The sequence below is a fragment of the Ascaphus truei genome, chromosome 8 (assembly GCF_040206685.1).
Source record: "Ascaphus truei isolate aAscTru1 chromosome 8, aAscTru1.hap1, whole genome shotgun sequence".
NCBI lineage: Eukaryota > Metazoa > Chordata > Amphibia > Anura > Ascaphidae > Ascaphus > Ascaphus truei.
In genome coordinates, this window is record NC_134490.1 from 71,715,739 (window position 1) to 71,740,464 (window position 24,726).

At 47.0% G+C, this 24,726-nt stretch overlaps 1 protein-coding gene across 1 annotated transcript in view; it reads left to right on the forward strand.

The window, feature by feature from the left end:
• The window catches only part of LOC142501951 (alpha-2-macroglobulin-like), an 80,553-nt gene extending 62,751 nt beyond the window's left edge, over nt 1-17,802 (forward strand). The window contains exons 17-36 of the mRNA XM_075612581.1: nt 352-463; nt 869-989; nt 1,649-1,874; nt 2,048-2,174; nt 2,447-2,568; nt 3,140-3,200; nt 5,755-5,838; nt 6,611-6,787; nt 7,316-7,397; nt 8,193-8,349; nt 9,327-9,401; nt 9,623-9,785; nt 11,180-11,388; nt 11,713-11,928; nt 12,085-12,209; nt 12,801-12,891; nt 13,025-13,093; nt 13,738-13,840; nt 17,301-17,342; nt 17,535-17,802. Of these exons, the coding sequence (XP_075468696.1) occupies nt 352-463; nt 869-989; nt 1,649-1,874; nt 2,048-2,174; nt 2,447-2,568; nt 3,140-3,200; nt 5,755-5,838; nt 6,611-6,787; nt 7,316-7,397; nt 8,193-8,349; nt 9,327-9,401; nt 9,623-9,785; nt 11,180-11,388; nt 11,713-11,928; nt 12,085-12,209; nt 12,801-12,891; nt 13,025-13,093; nt 13,738-13,840; nt 17,301-17,342; nt 17,535-17,560 (2,388 nt within the window). The 3' untranslated portion in view covers nt 17,561-17,802. The remainder of the gene's footprint in view (nt 1-351; nt 464-868; nt 990-1,648; nt 1,875-2,047; nt 2,175-2,446; nt 2,569-3,139; nt 3,201-5,754; nt 5,839-6,610; nt 6,788-7,315; nt 7,398-8,192; nt 8,350-9,326; nt 9,402-9,622; nt 9,786-11,179; nt 11,389-11,712; nt 11,929-12,084; nt 12,210-12,800; nt 12,892-13,024; nt 13,094-13,737; nt 13,841-17,300; nt 17,343-17,534) is intronic.
• The last annotated feature ends 6,924 nt before the right edge of the window (nt 17,803-24,726 follow it).

Here is a 24,726-nt window from a genome sequence, read left to right on the forward strand (position 1 = left end):
GTTTGGGGCGTCGCATTCTTTCTCACTTAGATCAGGTCCCTGACCCTCGTGGCTGTCGGCCATTTTCTGACTCTCTTTCTTTTTGTCCCTCTTGTCAGTCTTTTGGGTTTTGGAAGTCATCTCTTTCGATTTGGATAGATATTTCTCCATATATTACAGTCCGTTTTTTGTCTCTGTTCTGGTGGTGGTTTTCTGTAGGTAAATTTCCGATTTTCCTAGCAGTTATTTTGCACTTCTCCTCAGGAGCAAACTGAGCTAATTAGGATCGTGCCTCACTGCTCTGGCGCCATACCGGAAGTCTTAAGTAGTTTTAATTGACATTTGTCTGATTATTTTTCTTTTTAAATACAGGACATGCGCTTAAAAATAATCACAAACTCTGACATTAAGAAGCCTGTGATCTGCTCGCGTCCTACATTGCATGGGTTGGCTGGATCCGGGAGCAGAACACTATATAAAAACTGTAAGAACGTCTCCCATCTTAGAAGTTTTCCACACAGCCCTGCCATGCTCCCTCCTGGACGAGGAACCTCTGTAATTAGACACCCCCTTATATGAACATCCTTAATCCCAACATGTGGCTTCCTATGCGAGGAATCTTGGTTAAAATAGCCTCCTACACTCCACTACGAGAACACAGCCCTCAATGTGCCCATCTCTAGAACCCCTGTTATAAGAACACCTCTTGTGAGAACATCACAGCCGCAGTATGTTGCTTCCTACATGAGGAATCCCTGATATAAAACACCCCCTTATAGGACCATCACAGCCATGATATGCCCATTCATGTGGGAGAAACACATGTTATCAGAAGCTTTGCCATCTAGAGAGGAATCCCTTATTTACCCTACTTTGTCTCATCTCTTAGCTGGTTTCATTGAGAGGAAAAGAACAACAGCAAGCAACGTTATCACAACCCTGCCAGAAAAGGCAGAAACAGTCCGGTCATATTTCCCCGAGACCTGGATATGGGAGCTGATGGCTGTGGGGTGAGTAACTGCCAAAGAGTGTTGGGAAACACAAAGCAGTGAGAGAGAGTCAATTGAGGTGATGAGTAGAACAGAAAAAAACAAACTCTGTCCAAGCCTGCCCATTCTCTGCTCCTCCTGTCTCTAAGGACCTGTTATTTAAAAAAAGATTTATTTCATTATGCTCCACTTCACCTATCTGTAAAAGAGAAACAATTATCTTCTAGTAGTAAAGCACTGCCTCTGAAGTGGGATTTCCAGTTCCTTGTTACCTTAAACAAATCTTTCTGTATGTGTCAGCATTCCTTCCTGGTTAACTTTATCTCTTATGAAAGTACAGTATTCACTTATTATGAATATTCATCTTCTCTGTCTGTTGTGGGTTGTAATTTTTAATATTTTATGCCTCTGTGTTTGGTTCAGGATTCCAAGATTCCTCTAATTTGCTCCAATTTAACCAATTAATCCAGCTGTAACCATCACTAAGCCCTGTTGGCTGCTCTTGAGGACTGAACCTGTGTGTTCTGTGTTAAAATAGGCTATCTGGCCATCAGTTCTCTGTGATGCTTTTCACTTCTCTAATCCCATTGGCTCTGTACATCACTAACAGTATCTGTGACTCCATCTCAAACAGTTTTTGGCTGTCTCTTACCTCCTATCTATTACTGTCTGTCCCTCAGAGAGTCTGGGAGTGCTGATCTCCATCACTCGGCCCCGGACACCATCACAGACTGGAGCGCAGGAGCCTTCTGCATGGGGCCCAGCGGTTTCGGCCTCTCCTCCCCGGCCTCCCTTCGCACCTTCCAGCCTTTCTTTGTGGAGCTTGCTCTGCCGTACTCTGTGGTGCGAGGAGAGACTTTCACTCTCAAAGCCTCTGTCTTCAACTACCTGAAGCAGTGCATCAAGGTGACAGCGCAGCGCTCTCTGCATCTCTCTGACCTCTCTATAGAGGCATTAGTGATCACCTCCACGGTAGACACTACAGGCCTCACACCTCTTCCTGCTGCGGACACCTGTAGAGCATTGCTGCTATCCAGCCCTCACCTGTTGGACCCTATTAAACCCTTCTCTCCTGACAGGTTCAGACCACTCTGAAGCCGTCCCTAGAGTTGCAGGAGGAGCCGTGTGCTGACTGTCAGTACAGCAGCTGCCTGTGTGCAGACAAGAGCAAAACCTTCTACTGGAGCCTCACTGCCACCAAACTGGGTGAGACCCTGACCCTGTAACCAACTACAGTATAAGTAATGACGCCCCAAACTGGGTGAGACCTGACCCTGTAACCAACTTGAGTCTTGATCCTGTACCTAATTATAACAAGAACATCTACAAATTTGTTGAGACCTGACCTTACCCCCATCTATTATTAGTGACACCCCAAACTACATGATACCTAACCCTATACATTGTGCAGACCCATCTCTCTACCTCTCTATCTTTCTCTCTCTGCGTTTCTGTTGTTTTACCTTCCCCCTCCCCAGGAGAAGTTAATATCACAGTGCGGACAGAGGCTCTGGACACACAAGATTTGTGCCATAATGAGGTTCCAATTGTCCCCAAGCAGGGGAGTATCGACACAGTGATAAGGCCACTGCTTGTGCAGGTCAGTCTCCCATGCTGCTCTCAATACTTTGAAGAGTAATGGGAAAAACAAAACACTACACATGCTCAGCTTTAATGTATATGTACAGTATACAGACACAGCATGCAGCAGTTGGTGTACATAGCAGTGCGTGCACATACTGCACCGACACACTTTATTCGAGCAAATACCCAGTATGTACCTGGCAGATACCTGGAATGCGCCGCTCCTCACCTCTGACAAGCCCCGTTGCGTTTGCCTTCCCAGCCTGGGTTCATGCCTGGCTGACGGGCGGCTGATCTGTTAAATGATAATGATTAGGATTTAATATGCTGCAATGCTTCGCGTGTCTACCAGATGGCATAAATTCATGAATTGTAATGCAGTATATATATATATACTGTGCAGTATTGCAGCCAGCGGGAATAAAATGCTTCAATCCCTGCCTGGAAAATAACCCAATGCACTCGGGCAGAAAACAGTCACAAACCTCAATACACCCGGGTATACCCGAATTCGTGGGACTAGCCGAGCTCGAATAAAGTGTGTCGCCAGTGTAGCACTGTGTTCTGATGTCTACATCTGATTACAGCCTGGTGGAGTCCTAGAGGAGAAATCTCACAGCTCCCTGCTCTGCAGCCAAGATGGAGAAGGTGAGAAGTCATAAAGCTGACTGGATGGGGAGAGACGGAGAGTAATGTTTGACCTGATATTTTTTCTGTGCACTCCTAGAGACCCCCTCACTATGTCTGCTCTGACGTCCGGAGCCATCATACCCTATACCTCTGCATTTGCCAACTTAACACCTGGTGCCAATGTTGACAACGTTCCTTTATTTTGAGATTTTGGTCCAGTTCTGGATCTCTACTTTTGCCATAGAAATGCAGACAACTAAGCACCAGAACTCAGTAGCGATAGTCTTATAAGACCTAGGGACCTATTCAGGTACCTTCAATAAAATCACTGCCGTATCGAACGTTTTGGCATAACCTACCTCACGATCTGACGTTTGTGTTATCACGGTATTCAGAAAGCGTTATCGCAAGTCAGATACCATTGGGTAGGAAAATGCCATGCCGCTTGGGTTAGCAGTATCTTTGGCTCTGTCTTATTCTAAGTTCTGCCTTTGCAATCTGCCAGCAGTCGGTAAAAGCTGCACAGAAAGAACTGCATCTTTCTGCACAGCTCTTACAGGCGATCGCACTGTTTTTGTTTTATTTTAATAACTCTGTATTGAAACAGGGGGTCTCCAGGGCTGAACCGCATTAAATTCCCGAGTTAAAGGCCCTTGTATGAGCAAAGTTTAAATATCCCGGTCACGTGACGAGGAAGATTTAAACAATGCAAGGAGATATCGGCACCCCCTGCCTGTAACTTGGGAAACAGGGGGCCCCCGAGGCTGAAATTAATGCGGTTCAGCTCCGGAGACCCCCTTCTTCAAATGGTACATTTGGATGTACATGGTGGATGTACCATTTGTCGGTCAAATGTGACATCACAGACCTTATATATAGTCTGTCACTTGTCATTTGACCTCAAGAAGCCATCGGATCAACATCTCCTTGACCTGTTGGAGAAGAAAGAAGAAAAGAAAGAACTACTCACCGGAGACTCTTCTTCAAGCAACTGGGGATCATGTGGGCGAGGACGGAAATTAGGGTGAGGGTGGCCTTCATCCTGCAGGGCTAAGTACAACTTTAATTTACTATATGCTGGCTGGGTAATATTTTATTTTTAATGGGCAAATGCACTATTGTCCAGATCTGGATAATAGCGGTTTTGCCCATTACTGTACTCCAGGGGTGCGCAAATTTTCCCCCGTGCGCACCCCTGCCTGCTCTCCTCAGCACCACGCACCCTGCTCAGCCCTGGCATCAAATGACGCATGGGGTCATGTGACAACATGGTAAGGTGATGTCACGTGAAGTTACCATGAAAATAGATGAACCGGCGCCTTAAAGAAATAAAATTCTGACCAAATATAGTCCAATCTAGACGGCTGGGATGAATTCCAGGGAAGTGTCCTCAAAGTAATCTCAAACAAACAAACATGTAAGACAACAACATGAACGAGAAAAAAAAAAGAAAAAAGATCATAGTGCAACAAATAACAAATCACTGATATAAAGTAAGCTGTAATAGACAGCAATTTAATAAAAGAATTAAATATTATAAAACAACAAACGTGTTAGTTGGGCAAAAACCACTATTTGAAGTGATGGCATCCAATGGGGCTAAAATTGAAACCCTACTTACAGCAAAGCCAATAAATATAAACCTGTAGCTCAAAACCACTGAACGCTCCGGTGCCTGGAGGGAAGATGATACCGCTCGATCGCCTGTAAAACCTGCACAGTTAGGCAGCCCAGACGCTGAGGCTCCACGCCGCCAGCCACCACACCTGTCTTCAACGCTGATGAGCTCTGGGATAGGAAGCCGCCCAGGCTCAGTGCCGCCGAAGGATTCCCAGGGATAGTCACGCAGACCAGAAGGTCTCGCGATATACGCTGACGTCACCACTGGTAGCCAGGATGTGGGAAGGGCACACGCAACTGCTAGGGGCTCAGACAGCCAAAGCCACGGGCAAAAGAGGAACGGGCTATCAGGGGGGTAGCCAAAGTGTCTCTGCCAGAGAAAAAAGTATTTTCTTCTTGATGGTTATTCCCTGAGCTTCCAATACTGAGATTCCACTATTCATGTATGTGACTGACCCCATAAACTGACGTGTTTTTCTGAGCCCATTCAAAGTCAATCCCAATCATTAGAGATGTGTGAAACCGTCCCTATATATTTAATTGTATTTAATTTGCTGCTTTACAAGATATTTTGCCACACTTCTTAAGGCCTAAAACAATTGCAACATCAGTCTTAGATCCTGCAGGAATCTGCTAAATTATACAGCATTGTGATGCAGACTTTGAAAAAGGTTTCTATCTATTTCTCTATTCTCTTGCAAAAGCACAAATGTTTTGCAAAATTTGGCAAAATGAAATAATGCTTGCAACATTTTTTTATCACAAAACCATGGGTCAATTTTTGATGGTTTGCAAAGTGCTTTTAAATTTTGCTCATCTCTACCACCCACTGAGCTTTCAACTTGTGAGCTGTCCAGTGCAGAAGGTAACCACACCTTGCATATATCTACATTCTGCTACCTGATTAGTCTTTGCATACAGTAGTGTTGTTTACATGTGTTCTTTGTTTCAGACCATTCCAAAACAGAGGAGATATCCCTGAAGGTTCCTGAGAACATTCTGAAAGATTCGGAGAGAGCGCATGTAACTGTCCTGGGTAAGAGAGACATGGAAATCTCCACTCAACTGAGCAAACAGATTGAAGTCATCAGGCGACACCACAGTCTCAAGTGCAACTAGCTAGGCAAAGCAGTTCATGAGCCCAAAGACTCTATGACTAGTACTTTTCAGTAATACACACCACTACTGTGCTATGTTACCCAATGTGCAAACATGTATCTGTGTCAGTACGTGGATCAGTAACATGTCTGGGTGAATGTTGTTCTTTTTAACTAATTTTGTCATCTCATGTCTGGTTACTAAGTCAGAACCTGAGGCCACGATACTGTACAAATTAGGAATCACAGACTATCTGAGCACTCACTGAGAAGCAAAGGAGTGTAAAGAAAAAAGCAAATAATGCAGGAAATAGGAACAGACTGAGGTGAGGTTCAGTTAGAAGAAATAGTACAAATGGAAGCTGGATAACTCCCCGGAGAACAAGATACTACTAAAGCGACAGTATATGGTGCCTCCAATCATGATTAAAATAAGGAAAGTGATAGGGACGAATCAGGTGGATCTAGTAATATAGTGTCCAAGTTAATGGAACAATTACAGACGATACGAAGCCCCAGGTGACTTGATGACTATCCTGCTGCCAGATGCTCAGTGCTCCAAACCCACTGATCCAGGTTTTATTCCTAAATGCCCCAGAAGATGGGTATACTTGAAATACTGAGCAGTCCTGATAATCTTATAGAGATTGCCCCTATCCTGTCTTTGTTGCCAAGTGATCTTCCTCTCTTCACCCCTTCTCTTTGCTACAGGAGACCTGATGGGCACAGCCATGCAGAACCTGGACCGCCTCCTGGCCATGCCGTACGGCTGTGGAGAGCAGAACATGGTGCTTTTTGCCCCCAACATCTTCATCTTGCAGTATCTGGAGAAGACCCAGCAGCTGAACAGTGAGATCCAGACCAAAGCCAACAAGTTCCTCGAGAGTGGTGAGGGATGACTCTCCTGGATCTGATATCTATCTGCAGATGTAGTCACAGTTATCATATCTGTTAACGCATCAAGAGTAACTATAAACAATGCATGCTTTAATGAAATATTGCTTATGTTACATTGGTTTCAATATTAATGTTAAATATTGCATTTGTGTTAGGTGTAATAACACCTGCCACGTCGGTATCTATCTATATAAGGTATCTATGTAACTAGCTATTATCTATCTATATTATGTTATTCCACACATCTACTCTCTCTCTCACTCTTGTTCTCTCTGTATCTATTTTGTTTCTTTATCTCTCCTTTTACTCTCTCCCTATTGTGCTCTCTTTATTCCTCTCTATAACTACTTCTGTGACTGTGTCTTCCTCCCTTTCACCTCTATATAGATAAACGTGTGTGTGTATATCTATATACTGTATATTTATACTAGATACATCGCTTTCTCTTTTCTTTTAGTCTCTGTTCACTCTGAGTGGTATACAGAGCATTGTTTTACATGCTTTTGTGACTATATTCAGGGTACCAGAGACAGCTCACGTACAAACATGACGACGGTTCATATAGCGCCTTCGGGAAGAATGACCCAGAGGGGAACACATGGTGAGTGACTGTCTCTATAACACAATGTGTCTAGCTGGGATCACATGGTTATTGTCTGAACTTTTGACCTTTCTATAATTCTACAAACCGGGTCACGGCACCAACATGCTGTGATCACAAATGACTGTTTGTAGCACACGTTACTGTGAATAAGCAGGGCAATGCTGCTACATTAGGAAGTGTTCCAGGATCATTATTACCAATGTGTATTATAGAGACTATTGTTGATTTTCCTTCCATAGTACAGATAGGGTCATGATTATCCAAGTTACCTTATAAATATCCTTGCTCTTAATATCGGACACATACATGTCCAGTATGGCCTCTAAATGTTTTACTGTACCGTGTGTCTAAATACAGGACAGTCCAGTTGAATACTGGACACCTGGCAATCCTAGTGCTGACAGGTGCCGCATGGAATTGCTTTGTTTCATGTTTAGTATATAAGCATTTTATTTATTAATTTCTTTATAACTGTCTCTTGTCTCTCCCTCTCTCCTTTTCCTCAATCCTGAGCTCTTCCCATTCCCCATTGATCTGCATCTCTCCTCTATTTCCTCTATTCCTTATTACTCTGCATCTTCACCCTTTCCATCTCTTCCCCACCTACCCTGCATCTCTCCCCTTACCTTCTGCCCCATTACGCTGCGTCTCTAAACCTCCTTTCCCCATACCCTGAATCTCTCTCCTTTACCCTCTCCTCCTCCAACTTTCCCCCTTAATCTCTTCTTTCCCATTACTCTGCATCTCTCCCAATTCCCTCTCCTCCCCCATTACTCTCTGACTCCCTCCCAGGCTGACTGCATTTGTACTGAAGTCTTTCAGTAAGGCTCGGCCGTACATCTTCATAGATGAAAGTCACCTGAATCACTCCATCTCTTGGCTGAATCAACACCGTGAGCAGAGTGGCTGCTTCCAAAGTGTGGGAAAGCTCTTTAATAACGCTATGAAGGTACCACAGCTCTGCTCCCTCTCCCAATGGGTGGGGATGTTTGTAACCACCGACCTACAACCGAGCAACCAAGTCTGGAGTGCAGAGTGAAGGTCGTGTAGATGGGTCAGGGTAGGAGAAGATGGAATGGTTGTGGTGCTTGCCGTGCTCAAGGGTAGGAGAGATCGGATAGTCTTTGAGTGGTGCGGGGGTCCAGGATATAGTAGGTAGAAGTCCAAATGAAAGCCGAGTCCAGGGGTCAGAGAAGGCGGAGGTCCTGGTACTAGCCGAGGTCAAACAGGGGCAAGAGAAGCAAGACAAGGTCAGACAAGGCAGGACAGCAGGGTGTTTGAGGCAAACACTAGTTACACAACCGAAGTTTATGCTCAGCCAGTTTGCAGCAGGGCTGGCTGAGCATTTAAGGAACAGGCAGCCAATGGTAGAATAGCAGACAGCTGCAGGGTAATGAATGTAACCCGCCCCTTGGACATATTCAGTCCACTGATAGGCAGGAGTGGGGAGAAGTGCAGGTGAAGAATAAGTGTAGATAAAATTAACCCCTTGTGTACCCATGGCAGTGCGGCACTTGCATGCGGTGCGCTTCAACCGTGACTTCACAGGGGTGGAGTCTGAGCATGGTCCCGTGGTGTCCCCCCATCTGGTAGCGTGGCGCGCGTCACCCGTCTCATCACAGGTCGTGTCACGAAGGCCGATCCTCACACAAATGTCACTTTATCACCTTAAGGGGAATGGATAAAATCAATCACAGGACAGTTTTGTTATTATATCACTTGGCATTAAGAGGGAAAAACATGAGGAGCTCTCAGTCCATTCTGTGTTAATTTGGGATATGAAGGGCATTGTGGGTAAGTTGTGCATTTTATCACTGTTACTATGTCACTTTGCAGCGGAAGGGATAGACTGGATGGGTTATTGGTCTCCGTAGTATCTGTGATACCCTTCAGTTGAATGCACAGATTCCTGTCCTTGTGTTACAGGGAGGAGTGGAAGATGAAGTCTCTCTCTCTGCGTATGTAACAGTAGCGTTGCTGGAGGCTGGTGTGTCTCTGCAGGTAAGTGATACTGGTTATATGTGGATAGAGAGAATCTCTGTGGGGATGAAGACACTGTGTTTGTATGGGAAGGAGATGCACTGCACTTCACCTGCACGGTGATGAAATGGAGTCTTTGGAAGAATAGTGTAGATGGAGAGACCCCCAGCACAGTGTGTTTGGGAATGTGTGATGGGGAGGTTGGCCCTATTGATGTATAAACTGACCCCATTTCTTCATAGGATCCTCTGGTTAAGGACGCAGTGTCCTGCCTGCAGAAGGCAGCTCTAGAAGTGAGCAGTGTGTACACTCAGGCTCTGCTGGCCTACACTTTCACTCTGTGCGGGGAGACACGTCTCAGGCAGAGCTTGCTGGATAAACTAGATGAGAAGGCAGTGAGGAGCGGTAAGAGATGTGGTTGTGTGTTTGTATGTGTGTAACTGTACAGTATTGTATATGTATGGGTTACTATGTGTTTATACCTTGCTCTGTGTCTCTATTTCCAGATTGTTGGGTTGATATAATTTAGCAAGTGCATGGATATAAATGATCTGAATGTATGAATGGGCCCGATCCAGCAAACTGGGGCCTGTGTCTCTGTCTCATGTTATCCCATTGTTTTTCTGTCTGTTTCTATCTCACTCTTTACATATCTCACATACTCCCCATGTATCTCTGTATCTCTCACACTCTCCCCATGTATCTCTGTATCTCTCACACTCTCCCCATGTATCTCTGTATCTCTCACACTCTCCCCATGTATCTCTGTATCTCTCACACTCTCCCCATGTATCTCTGTATCTCTGTATCTCTCACACTCTCCCCGTGTATCTCTGTATCTCTCACACTCTCCCCATGTATCTCTGTATCTCTCACACTCTCCCCGTGTATCTCTGTATCTCTCACACACTCCCCATGTATCACTGTATCTCTCACACTCTCCCCATGTATCTCTGTATCTCTCACACTCTCCCCGTGTATATCTGTATCTCTCACACTCTCCCCGTGTATCTCTGTATCTCTCACACTCTCCCCGTGTATCTCTGTATCTCTCACACTCTCCCCATGTATCTCTGTATCTCTCACACTCTCCCCATGTATCTCTGTATCTCTCACACTCTCCCCGTGTATATCTGTATCTCTCACACTCTCCCCATGTATCTCTGTATCTCTCACACTCTCCCCATGTATCTCTGTATCTCTCACACTCTCCTCGTGTATCTTTGTATCTCTCACACTCTCACCATGTATCTCTGTATCTCTCACACTCTCCCCATGTATCTCTGTATCTCTCACACACTCCCATGTATCTCTGTATCTCTCACACTCTCCCCATGTATCTCTGTATCTCTCACACTCTCCCCATGTATCTCTGTATCTCTCACACATTCCCATGTCTCTGTATCTCTCACACTCTCCCCATGTATCTCTGTATCTCTCACACTCTCCCCATGTATCTCTGTATCTCTCACACTCTCCCCATGTATCTCTGTATCTCTCACACTCTCCCCGTCTATCTCTGTATCTCTCACACTCTCCCCATGTATCTGTGTATCTCTCACACTCTCCCCATGTATCTCTGTATCTCTCACACTCTCCCCATGTATCTCTGTATCTCTCACACTCTCCCCACTCTTTACCTCTGTCGCACCCTCCCCACATCTATCTCTTTTGCCCTCCCCATGCATCTCCATCTCTCTCACACTCTCTGTCTTTCATGTGTTGCTCTTTCACTCACCACATGTCTCTTACTCACCACATGTCTCTCTTTCTCTCATACTCTTCCGCTCTATCCCCAGATGGACAGCTGCACTGGCAGAGGAAGTCTCTCTCGCCCGCCTCTGATCTCCCGTTCTGGTACCGCGCTCCCTCAGTAGAGGTGGAATTAACCTCATACATGCTGCTTACTCATCTCTCTGGTCCGGAAAAGGATCTGGGCAAAGCCTCAGAGATCGTAAACTGGCTGAGCAAGCAACAGAACCCATATGGGGGTTTCTCATCCACACAGGTAACAGTGGAGTCCTGCAGGGAGTGTGAGTATTGTAGGTAACATAGGAAGCACAGGAGGGAGTATGAAGTCATGCAAATAACAGGGGGAGTATTTTAGGGATTGTGATATACTACAGGTATCACACAGAATATAATGAGACATGGAGCAAGTGGACATAGTATAAAAAAGTAACATAAGGAGAGCACAACTCAATCCCTGCAGAGCTTACAATCTACAAGTGATGTGGGAGAATCACAGAGACTTTAGAGAATCAGGGAATTCGTTCTTCAGCTATTAACCCCTTTCTTCAGTGTTGCACCATTTATCCCTTTCATGTCTCAGGACACAGTTGTGGCTCTTCAGGCTCTGGCTAAATATGCAGAGGCCACGTTCAGTGACAAAGGTGATGTGACAGTGAGAGTCCGATCCCAGGCAGGATTTCTGGAGACGTTCCATGTGGATAACACTAACCGCCTCCTCCTTCAGAGAGCATCACTTTCAGACATACCCGGAGAGTACACCGTGACAGCTACAGGGAGCGGCTGTGTCTACGTACAGGTGAGGGAAGACTCACACTCACTCTGGCCATCTCACTCTTCCTGTTTTCCACCTTCTGTCTTCTCTCCCTTGCTTTTTATCTCACACTCTAACTCTCCTTATGTAGTCCTGTCTCTTTCTCTCTCTATAATTATGTCTCTTTCCCTCGTTCCACAGACAGTCCTGAGATACAATGTTCCTCCTCCTAAAAGTGATGCCACATTTGAAGTCAGAGTAGAGACAGATCCCAAGGAATGTCCTAAGGATCAACAGAGAAACTTTGAGATCCACATTAACGCCAAGTGAGTATCTTCTATTCCTGCTTCTCACACTCAGCCACATCAAATAAACTCCCTTTGCTATTTCTGTACTGCTCCCCCTCCAGGCACACAAACACACACACAAACACACACTACACACACACACACACACATACACACAAGTGAGCCTCCTCTGCTATTCCTGCTTCCCACACACATCCACATCAAATAAACTCCCTTTGCTATTTCTGTACTGCTCCCCCTCCAGGCACACAAACACACACACAAACACACACTACACACACACACACACATACACACAAGTGAGTCTCCTCTGCTATTCATTATGGGCCCCCCAGACACACACATACACATCAAATGACTGCCCTCTGCTATTCCTGTACACATCTACATCAAGTCAGTACTCTCTGCTATTCCAGTACTGATCACACACACACACACGCACGCACGCACGCACGCACGCACACACACACACACACACACACACACACACGCACGCACGCACGCACGCACGCACACACACACACACACACACACACACACACACACACACACACACACAAGTGGGACTCTTCAGCCCCTTATGCTATTCCTACATTCTTGATCTTGCAGGTACACAGGGTCCCGGGAGAAATCAAACATGGCTCTTATCGAGGTTAAGATGTTGTCCGGATATATCCCAGTGAAGAGCTCAGTGAGAAAGGTAAGACACACATTGCCCCCAGGGCTTGGGTGCCTTATTGCTCAGGTCCTGTCTCTCGGGGGATCCTCAGTGTTAGGATATTGGGCTCCCTGTGCCTCTGACTTTTCTCTCAGACCTGGTTTTCTCTTCACAGCTGGAGAAGGAGAAGCTGATACAAAGAAGTGATATCAAGACTGACATGGTGACATTGTATCTGGATGAGGTCAGAGGCATTTCTCTGCCAGTCCTTGCACTGCCTCATTACTGTCTGTCTCTGTGCTGCCTCTCTACTCAGTCTCACTGTGTGCTGCCTGGTTACTCAGCCTGTCTGTCTGCTCTCTTATTACTTAGTGTATCTGTATGTCTGCTGCACTCTTTTCACTATCCCTCTCTCATACTGCAGTGTTCCTTTTCAGCAATCCCTTCTCTCCTGTGTTTCTTTGTCCCAGTTCCTCCCTTTGTGACTATCTTTACCCGTGACAATATTTCTGCATCTCTTCTTCAGTCCCCTGTCTCTCTCTTTTTTTTTTAAACACACTCTCTCCCTATCTCTCTCTTTTTAACACACACTCTACCTATCTCTCTCTTTTTAACACACACTCTCCCTATCTCTCTCTTTTTAACACACACTCTCCCTATCTCTCTCTTTTTAACACACACTCTACCTATCTCTCTCTTTTTAACACACACTCTCCCTATCTCTCTCTTTTTAACACACTGCCTCCCTATCTCTCTCTTTTTAACACACTCTCCCTATCTCTCTCTTTTTAACACACTCTCTCCCTATCTCTCTCTTTTTAACACACTCTCTCCCTATCTCTCTCTTTTTAACACACTCTCTTTCTTTCTTCCTCTCTCTCCCTGCAGCTACGACATGACTCTCTCCATCTCTCCTTCCTGGTGGAGCAGGATATCCTGGTGAAGAATCTAAAACCAGCCACAGTGAAAGTTTATGATTATTATGAGACGGGTAAGACAAATTTCTCCTCTTGTGCTCATACTCTATCAAACTGTGATAGGTTATAATTATTTTAAGGGTAAAATAACAATATAGTTATAATGACTTAATACAATTACTTTATACACTGATAGTGGGACATAGGGGCAGGAACGTAGTGACATTGTAACTTTGTAATACTAAACCATAGTGACACAAAGACATTGTAGCACCGTAACATGGTGACATACTGTAGGAATTTGCCAACATTACACAGTTACATACTGATATCGTGACATCTTGGATTATCTACACCTCCCCAATGATAAGGTGAAATAAAGGGTACAAAGTGATTGTACCCCAAAGAAAATTCACTTAAATGCACACCACAAGTTAAAATATAACCTTTATTATTATTACTTAAAACATATATTACCGAATGTGTATATAAATGTAATTAAAAAGAAATTAAATAAAGTAACAAATGCACCAGAGTCCCCCTCATATATAACCACTCCTACCCAGAACATAGTGGTAGGGTGATGGGGGCTGAATGGTGCATTCAGCACAGGTGGAAAACCACCAATTCAATGGATAGCACAGACAGTGTGATAGTTGTTTTACCAGTGGAGAGATTAGTGATAGATATTACAGCACTACTTTGGTTTTTCCACCAATGGGGTACTTAGTATTGTATAGCACAATATCAGGGTGCTAAAGGGAAGTTGTTAGTAGGCACATAGGTATCATTGGATACCTTGTAACGCTGTAAAACACTGCACTTATGAGTAGTGAACATAGATATCTAGAGATTTGCAGCGAAATAATGCAGCCATAAATGCCACTTGAATCCAAAGCAGTAAGCCCTTAGCACACCTTGCACAGACTAAGTGCACTTGGAGCATATTGAGAGACACAATGTGGGACTCCAATAACTCTAGGTGGAGATCACATAGACTTCCCTCCCTGGTAAGATAATAAACACTAAACTATCCACATATAAGGCTAGGGGCACTGAAAAGCTGACTGGCACTGTACTAAAACAGCTCCATATCGGAGCCTGATGACGATATCACGTGCCCAACGCACATTTCCCTCCAACTACTGAGTTTCGTCAGGGACAATTTTGCAGTGAAGAGGGAAAAGAGCTTATTTATAGCTCGCCATCTCCATAGCGACGCTACTCAAGGTCCGCCATTGTGCATGCGCATTTGCGTCTAGTAATGTAATAAAACGGTCCTGATCTGAATGATTAAGGGCATTGGTAGCATAAACCCAGAGAGTATAAAATGGCACTTACCCTTGGTGATGTCCAACAACTACTACGATACGGTACAGTGATGTTTAACATAATTCTAGACCGAGCATGCCCTATAACGCTACTGCGCATGCGTGGGGAGATAGTCTCTTACCTTAGTGCAGAGTCCCTTTCTAACCATTGCACATGCGTCACTAGCGGGCAGTTCATCACTCGAATGCTCAAGTGTGAACAAATAGACTCTGATATCCTAATACACAGCGAAATGAATTGCACTGCGCATGTGTAAGGAGATAGAGCCTGTAATTACAACCTCTCTTTAAATAGAACTGAGAGGCTGTCACCAGGGATAATGCAATTCCGGCTAACACTGGTACCTAGAACAACACCACATGGATGCAAAGCTCATTCCCTCAGTATAAAAACGTGATGGTGTCAACAAATACAGTGATGAGGAAAAAATGAAATAGAAGTAGAATTAAATAAATATACATGCACATTGATGATTTGTTATTTTGTGAAAAGATCTTATCACAGTATATAGCATGTATACATCAGTTATACACAGAAATAAACCTCAGAGGTTTATAACACTAGTAATATAGTCACTAATTGTGGTTTAATTTTATAACGAAATTTTTACTAAGTATAATCAATACCATTGGTGAGTAAACCAGGCAAATAGTACAGAACTCTCTTAGACTGGTCAGAAGCATTTCCTATAATTCAAAATAAGACAAAATAAGACCAATTGATCAAGTCAATCTAGACAAAGTCTAGACAGTTGGCAGAGATCACAATATGTGATTTCAAATAAAGGGGGTATAAGTAAAACCTTCATTGAGCCCATTAAGGCTCCTGGTTTTAAGCTTATAAATCCACTCAGCTTCAATACGCAGTAGCATCTGGTCTGTGTTGCCACCTCTCGCGGGACATTTTAGTTGATATATACCCATAAACTTCAAACAATTTTTATCACCATTGTTAAATTGTATGACATGTCTTGCAACTGGGGTTTCAGTAGAGTGTTTGACAGAGTTGACATGTTCAAGTATACGTCTACGAAGCTGACTTGTAGTCTTACCTACATATCTCTTCCCACAGTTGCAAGTTATGAAGTATATCACATTGGTAGTCCTGCAATTGATGAAACTGTCCACAGTGAAAGACTGCGTATTGTCATGATTTGCGAAGGTCTTGGCTATGATTACATGGCTTGCAACCTTGGCAACGATACATCCCCTTAATGGGGCTCAGCCAAGTCTCTGCCCTTGCCCCCTGATGATGACTATGAACAAGGGTATCCCGCAAGTTCTTAGATCGCCTACTGGTAATAGTTGGTCTAGGACCGATGACCTTAGCTAGATCAACATCTGATAAAAGAAGGTGCCAATGTCTGGCAAATATTCTTTTTATTGCCCACCATCTTTTATTGTAGGTGCCAATACATCTTATAGTATTGTCCTTGGTTTTAGGTGTATTAGAGGACAGAAGGAGATCTCTATCACTATGCAAGGCCATATGATAGGCCCTGTTAAGAGTTTTGATGTTATACCCGCGACTTAGGAACAGATCACATAATTCCTTGGATTGTTGGATGAACTCCTGTATTGTAGAGCAGTTCCTCCTTAGTCAGAGGTAATTATTATTATTATCGATTGGATTTATTTATTAACACATTTCAATTAGTATGGCCTAAGTTGATCACTCCCTACTCTTCCTTTTCTTTGTAATCCCCAATGATAAACTCCAAAAGTTGTCTCCTTATCTCAAAGATACGTAGATGATCAGACACTCGGGAGCGTTGTGACATTTGCTGAAAAATTCTTGAAAAGAAGAACCTTTTCCAAAATTCACCAACCACCAATTTCTGGCTCAAAGGAATTTTCACCCTAATATTTGTGAAAATGTAGACTGTTTTGCATGAGAATATTGTTCAGATTTGCACAAATTCACATAGAACAGATCAACAAATTGTTTTTTCCCCCTTGTAAATCAGCAAGCGGTATCGGGACGAACTGTTTGAGGATTTGCACATGTCTTTAGCTTTTTGCTGCTACAGTAGTGCTTTGCTTTCTAATCTGTTACTGCCTCTCTGGCAACATAGTGACTAAATATCTCTGGAAACCATTGTGAAGAGAAGTGGTCCAGATCAGAGCATGCACTGATTACTGATCACACAGCACTTTAATCATTTGTCTTCTCACTGAATGTCTCTTCTCTTTCTGCTCACAGAGGAACATGCGATAGCTGAGTACAACTCGCCCTGCAGCTCCGGTAAGAGCTTTGTGTTACTATAACTCCTTCCCTGCAGCACCCTCTGCTATTTCAGTTCTGAACTCCTCTCTTATACACACAGAGAGCTTTATCACTGCATGCTGAAGTTCTATACTTCCCTCTCACACACACAGTGATATCCTGCCCTGCAGTGTCATGTAAATTCATCTGACCTTGTGTTTTCTTTTCTAGATGAGAAGACAGAAAATTCACAATAAGGACTGGAAGTGACAGAGCCCTATTATGTATTATTCCACGAGATCGCACGTATACACACGTGTGTACAAATAAACACTAACACAAGGGCAGATCCACAAAAGCTCCATTAGGGACTTACTGAGGTGTTAACTTCCGTTAACATCTCATTAAGTGCTACTAGGGGTCATCAAAGCTCCCTAACGAGGTGTTAAGTGCTGTCTTAATATGACCTGGATCAACAATAAATTAATAAATCATTCAAGTTGTGTGTGTTCGCTGTGTTACCTTTGTGCCCGTCTTTGTTATTAACTAACCGTATTCTTCACACCAGTGTACTGTATTTAGTTATTCGCTAAGTAAAATGGTAACAATTGGTTATGAAGTAATATCCCAATTATAACAATTGACAAAAAGCCCAAATCCTAGAACCAATATAACAGATTATTTAGTTGAGTACTATCTGTTTTTCTCTGTTTGTTCTTTTCATAATTATGGGTCATTTAGTTAAAACGGCAAAATGTGTGAAATCTTTTATTTATAAATAAATTAGTTCTGTAATGTTAGATAATACTTACTGCATTTAAAAAAAATATTATTCAACTCTTAATGTAATTTTTAAAGAGTTTTAAATCATCATTTGATTTCGATAGCAGGCGTTAGCCAACCTCCACAGCAGTGCAAGAGCTTTGCAACACTTTCCTGTTAATAATAATTAGTATAATAATTAGTTATGTATCCGGCCTACCCGGCCATATTTAAAGTACCCGGGAATTACCCGTAACTGGCCCAGGGCGCTGGGACCCGGTGCCAGGTATTTCCATCCTGCTCTGCTCCCTTGGTCTTCCTCTTGGAGAACGGCTTGAGCAGAGCAGCAGAAGAGACTTGCCGGCAGCGAAGGGCGTGGGGGACAACGGTGACATTCCTGGTGGTGGTGGGAGCAAAGGAAGACACCCTTCAGCTGCTGGCGGTGGGAGCAGAGAAACATGTGACCGGAGTAGGAGCGTTACTATTGGGCAACGTGGGAGGAGCTGTGCCGTACCACTGTCAGACACTGGAAGTCAGAAGACTTCCAGGTAGAACCGCTGGGGCACACTCCTCACCAGCTGTCCTCTAGTAACACTCCTGCTCCAGTCACATGTTCCTCTGCTCCCACTGCCACCAGCTGAAAGATGTTTTCCTCTGCTCCCACCGCTACCAGGATGTCGCCATGGTCCTCCTCACCCTCTGCTGCCGACTGCTGACCGCTGCAGGATAACGCCGTCATACTCCTAACCCTCCACCGGCGGCTGCAGTTACGTCAAAGCTACCAAGCCGGGTACCTGGTTACACAGTCGGGTAATTTTTCCCCCGTGTACCAGGTATCGGTCACTCGGTTATTTTGTGGACTCGGTACATCCCTAATGATAATTTCTTACCACATTTCCCATCAGTTTGTGCTGTAAACTGTAACAATAGATACTGTTACTTTAGTAATATCGGAATGCATTATAGCTGCTGAGTTACACTTACTGAAGCAGCCATTATGTTAGTCACACAATAGAGATATAAGGACTCTTTCAAAGCAGCAAGCAGGCACAGAAGACGCGACAAATTATAATGAATCTATGCTGATTGAGGGTAAATTTGAAGCTCTAACATGGGGCATTGGATAGGAACTTATTGTTTTAATGTAAATAAACTGTACACCGATTTTTGTTTTTAAGCAATACATTAATAAAACCCCACATCTATCTATATATTTATCAAAGTGTCCTATGTGTCGTTGCCTGTCTGTATGTGTCTCCCTCGGTCTAGGGACACTCACATTGGCTCCCTTGGCCCGCCCGCCCCCGCACACCTCTGATTGGCCGGTCACACACACACACACACACACCCCCCCTCGCCCATCTACCCTCTCACCCCCCCCATGCCCTCCTCAACGGCTGCCCGGCCTTGACCACCCACCCCCCCGCCCTTCCCGGCGGCTGGCCTACAACAACGGAACCACACCCTATCACCACTCCGCGGGACCTCACAAACATCACCCTCTCTCCCGGTGCTCCCTCCCACAGACTGCTCCCCCCCCCCCCAAGAGCACGCCTCGCCGCTCTCACCTTAAGGCTCTCTCAGTCGGGAGCTGCACGGGCCGGCTGCCCACACCACCTCCTCACCTGACCGCAGAGGAACCCAAGGAAGAGGAGGAGCGCGGCCCGGTGCGAGGTAAGTAGACGCAGGGGAAGGGATCTTTCACACCCCCGGCCCGGCCCTTCACCCCCTCCGGCCCGGCCCTTCACCCCCCCGGTCCGGCCCTTCACCCCCCCGGCCTGGCCCTTCACCCCCTCTGGCCCGGCCCTTCACCCCCCCCGGCCCGGCCCTTCACCCCCCCCGGCCCGGCCCTTCACCCCCCCCGGCCCGGCCCTTCACCCCCTCCCCCCTGCCCTTCGCACACACACCCCCTGCCCTTCACCCCCACCCTCCCTGCCCTTCGCCCCCACCCTCCCTGCCCTTCGCCCCCATCCCGCCCTCCCTGCCCTCCCTGCCCTTCGCCCCCACCCTCCCTGCCCTTCGCCCCCACCCCCACCCTCCCTGCCCTTCAACCCCACCCCCACACTCCCTGCCCTTCCCCCCACCCTCCCTGCCCTTCCCCCCCACCCCCACCCTCCCTGCCCTTCGCCCCCACACCCACCCTCCCTGCCTTTTGCCCCCACCCCCACCCTCCCTGCCCTTCGCCCCCACCCCCACCCTCCCTGCCCTTCGCCCCCACCCTCCCTGCCCTTCGCACCCACCCTCCCTGCCTTTCGCACCCACCCCCGCCGGCCCTGCCCTTCGCCCCATCTGGCCCTGCCCTTCACCCCCTCTGGCCCTGCCCTTCACCCCCTCCGGCCCTGCACTTCACCCCCTCCGGCCCTGCCCTTCACCCCCTCCGGCCCTGCCATTCAACCCCTCCGGCCCTGCCCTTCACCCCCACCCTCCCTGACCTTTGCCCCCACCCTCCCTGCCCTTCGCCCCCACCCTCCCTGCCATTTGCCCCCACCCTCCCTGTCCTTCGCCCCCACCCTCCCTGCCCTTCGCCCCCACCCTCCCTGCCCTTCGCCCCCACCCTCCCTGCCCTTCGCCCCCACCCTCTCTGCCCTTTGCCCCCACCCCCACCCTCCCTGCCCTTCGCCCCCACCCTCCCTGCCCTTTTCTCCCACCCCCACCCTCCCTGCCCTTCGCCCCCACCCTCCCTGCCCTTTGTCCCCACCCTCCCTGCCCTTTGCCCCCACCCTCCCTGCCCTTCGTCCCCACCCCCACCCTCCCTGCCCTTCGCCCCCACCCTCCCTGCCCTTCGCCCCCACCCCCCTGCCCTTCGCCCCCACCCCCACTGCCCTATGCCCCCACCCTCCCTGCCCTTTGCCCCCAAACCCACCCTCCCTGCCCTTCGCCCCCCACCGCCCTTCGCTCCCACCCCTGCCCTTTGCCCCCTCCCTGCCCTTTGCCCCCTCCCTGCCTTTCGCCCCCTCCCTCTCGCCCCATCCCTGCCTTTCGCCCCTTTTCCCCCTCCCTACCTTTCGCCCCTTTGCCCCCTCCCTGCCTCTCACCCCTTTGCCCCCTCCCTGCCTTTCGCCCCTTTGCCCCCTCCCTGCCTTTCGCCCCTTTGCCCCCTCCCTGCCTTTCGCCCCTTCCCTGCCTTTCGCCCCCTCCCTGCCTTTCGCCCCTTCCCTGCCCTTCGCCCCCTCCCTGACCTTCGCCCCTCCCTGACCTTTGCCCCCTCCCTGACCTTTGCCCCCTCCCTGACCTTTGCCCCCTCCCTGACCTTTGCCCTTTTCCCCCCTCCCTGCCCTTCGCCCCCTCCCTGCCCTTCACCCCCACCCTCCCCCTCCCTGCCCTTTGCCCCCACCCCCCCTGCCCTTCGCCCCCACCCCCACCCTCCCTGCCTTATGCCCCCACCCTCCCTGCCCTTCATCCCCAAACCCACCCTCCCTGCCCTTCGCCCCCACCCCCAACCTCCCTGCCCTTCACCCCCACCCCCACCCTTCGCATCCTCCCTGCCCTTCGCCCCCTCCCTGCCCTTTGCCCCCTCCCTGCCTTTCGCCCCCTCTCTGCCTTTCACCCCTTTGCCCCCTCCCTGCCTTTCGCCCCTTTGCCCCCTCCCTGCCTTTTGCCCCTTTGCCCCCTCCCTGCCTTTCGCCCCTTTGCCCCCTCCCTGCCTTTCGCCCCTTTGCCCCCTCCCTGCCTTTCGCCCCTTCCCTGTCTTTCACCCTTTCGCCCCCTCCCTGACTTTCGCCCCCTCCCTGACCTTTTCCCCTTTGCCCCCTCCCTGACCTTTGCCCCTTCGCCCCCTCCCTGACCTTTGCCCCTTCGCCCCCTCCCTGACCTTTGCCCCTTCGCCCCCTCCCTGACCTTTGCTCCTTCGCCACCTCCCTGCCCTTTGCCCCTTCGCCCCCTCCCTACCCTTTGCCCCCTCCCTGCCCTTTGCCCCTTCGCCCCCTCCCTGCACTTTGCCCCTTCGCCCCCTCCCTGCCCTTCTCCCCCTCCCTGCCCTTCGCCCCCTCCCTGCCCTTCACCCCCTCCCTGCCCTTCACCGCCTCCCTGCACCCCTTCGCCCCCTCCCTGCCCTTTGCCCCCTCCCTGCCCTTCGCCCCCTCCCTGACCCTCTCCCCTCCCCCTGCCTTCCCCTCCCTGACCCTCCCCTCTCCCCCCTGCCTGCCCCTCCCCTCTCCCCCCTCCCTGCCCTTTGCCCCCCTCCCTGCCCTTCGCCCCCTTGCCCCCCTCCTTGCCCTTCGCCCCCTCGCCCCCCTCCCTGCCCTTCGTCCCCCTCCCTGCCCTTCCCCGCCCCTCCACGCCCCCCGCCCCAGCAATCACGGGCAATTCCGGGTTTATCAGCTAGTTACATATGAACCCAACACTGCCTCAGTCCAACAAACAATCCCAAATATGCCTTATTACTTATTAGTTTACTTATTTTTCCTGAAGTGACTATTGCACACACTTCCTCATCATCACTGGCAGACTGCGAGAGAGCAGCCCTCCCCTGTACCACATGTAACCCCCTCATAAATAACACATAAATAACAACAAGGTATGGAGGTACAAAACCTCGGATTTTTATTTAAACATTACATAATTTAAAGATGAAAGGGCCCCTATTCGATGACCCGTGACACCCAGGCCAGGCCCACGTGACCCAGCCTTTGACGAGAGTTGGCTCCTGGAACTCACCTTTAAATGAGCCTCACCCACTCTCCACACCCAGACCCAAGTGTACCCAATCAATACTAAACTCTGCTGTCACGGAATCGAAGTCAGGATGATTTGGTACCCAACCCCCAAAATGCGACATAAACCTTCCCATCACCCTATTAACCTTCTTACGTGTGAATAATATCAGACCAAACGATCTGCACCCCTTGCCAACCCCCCATGGATTTGATCCAAATCTCGATTCATTGCCCACACCAGATCCATTGAAAGTATTGCCGTTTTGTCGTTACCCGCTATGTGGTGGATCAGGATCTGTTGGGGCCTCCTGTCGCTTGCCAAAACAAGTAACTGGGGGAGCAGTTGAACACACCGCAATCTCAGGTTTCTCCCGTATGGACAAAGCCAGGGTGTGCAGCGCACAGCAATAAGGAGGAGCAGGTCTTGCAGAAAAAATAGTCCTTTATTTAATTCATGGTGTGGGACAACAGCAAACCTTCAACGCGTTTCGTTCAAGGAACTTTATCAAGAAGTGCTGTTTTAGGTTAAAAGCTACAGTTTATATACAGCTGACTGCCTTATTTTCGCGCCAAATCGTGACGTCATGTTTAATGTCTAAGCCACTAAGAATCGTTATACTCGCGCGGCGCCAAGTTATCAGGGGGTATGCTGTTGATGTCCGCCGAGTATTCCAGCTTGTACACGCCCTTGGGGCGGTCCTAAGCGCAATCCACGCCTCAGACTCACACAGGATAACTCCCCCTTCTTACTTATACCTCGCCAGCGCTCTTAGTGATCTCTGGTTATGTAAGACCTCCGCGCATGCGCGCGGCGCCGAGGTATCGGGTGGCCCACTCCTAATGTCAGTCATGTACTGCAGCATAAAAGCGCAATGCATGCCCCTGACTATAATGAATGAAGTCTCCCTACTCCACGTACCGCGCGAGCGATGAGGTAATGAATAACATATCACATCCCTGTTACAATTGGGCTATAGAGGGGCTATAATGAGCCACTATGAGATAAATACAAGGAATGAATTTGTATAATGGCAGTAGGCTGTATACATAAAAAACCTATAGGCAATATATGTATATAGATAAACAATAACACATGATAAACAAATACAATAAAATACATATTTTAAACAGAAAAAACACATATATAAAGGACAGTTTATTGTTTTAAAATATGCATTTATCAAAAAATGATTAAATGATAAACACAAAGTAATAATAAAAACATTTTTAAAAAAAGCAACAAATATGTCTCGTGCCTTAATTACAGCAAATTGCATATCCGGCTGGATGAGAGTAATAATCATGTAAGTTATTAACATCGATCTAATGTGGAGTTATGAACATATATATATTAATATTTAAATTTGTACCAATTACCTTGCCCTGACTTTATGGAAACTTCCAATTGTCAATATGGTTTATCAAATCAAGATAGTTAATTCTAAGTCAAGAGGTGGAGGTCATACTGAAAGATAATTTCTTATTTTGATTGTTTTGTAAACATTGAACTTATTATTTTAATTATCACGTAAACACATTCACAATATATAGGAACCTTTTGATGTGTTTCTATAGATCGTTCCAAAGTAAATGATACTCATTTGAGAAAATGGTTGATATTCCATTCTATATTTATTCCATCAGGGAACCTAGTTCTTAATGTAAATATCCAGTAAGATTCTCTGCAATCTAATGTTTTCACAATGTTACCCCCTCTTTCTTTTCTGATTATTTTCTCAATGCCTACAAATGAGAAATTACTGATGCCTCCCTGTCCACATTCCGAAAAATGTTTGGAAACAGGGTGTTCCCTATCATTTTTACGTATCAACCTACAATGTTCTTGCATCCTTATTTTTAATGCCCTTGTGGTCCTGCCGACATATCTCTTCCCACAGCCACATGTAATCAAATACACTACAAATGCAGTGTTGCAATTGATGAAATTATGTATGGTATGGCGTTTATGTGGACTGTGGGAAAAGACATGTCGAGCTGGTTTCATG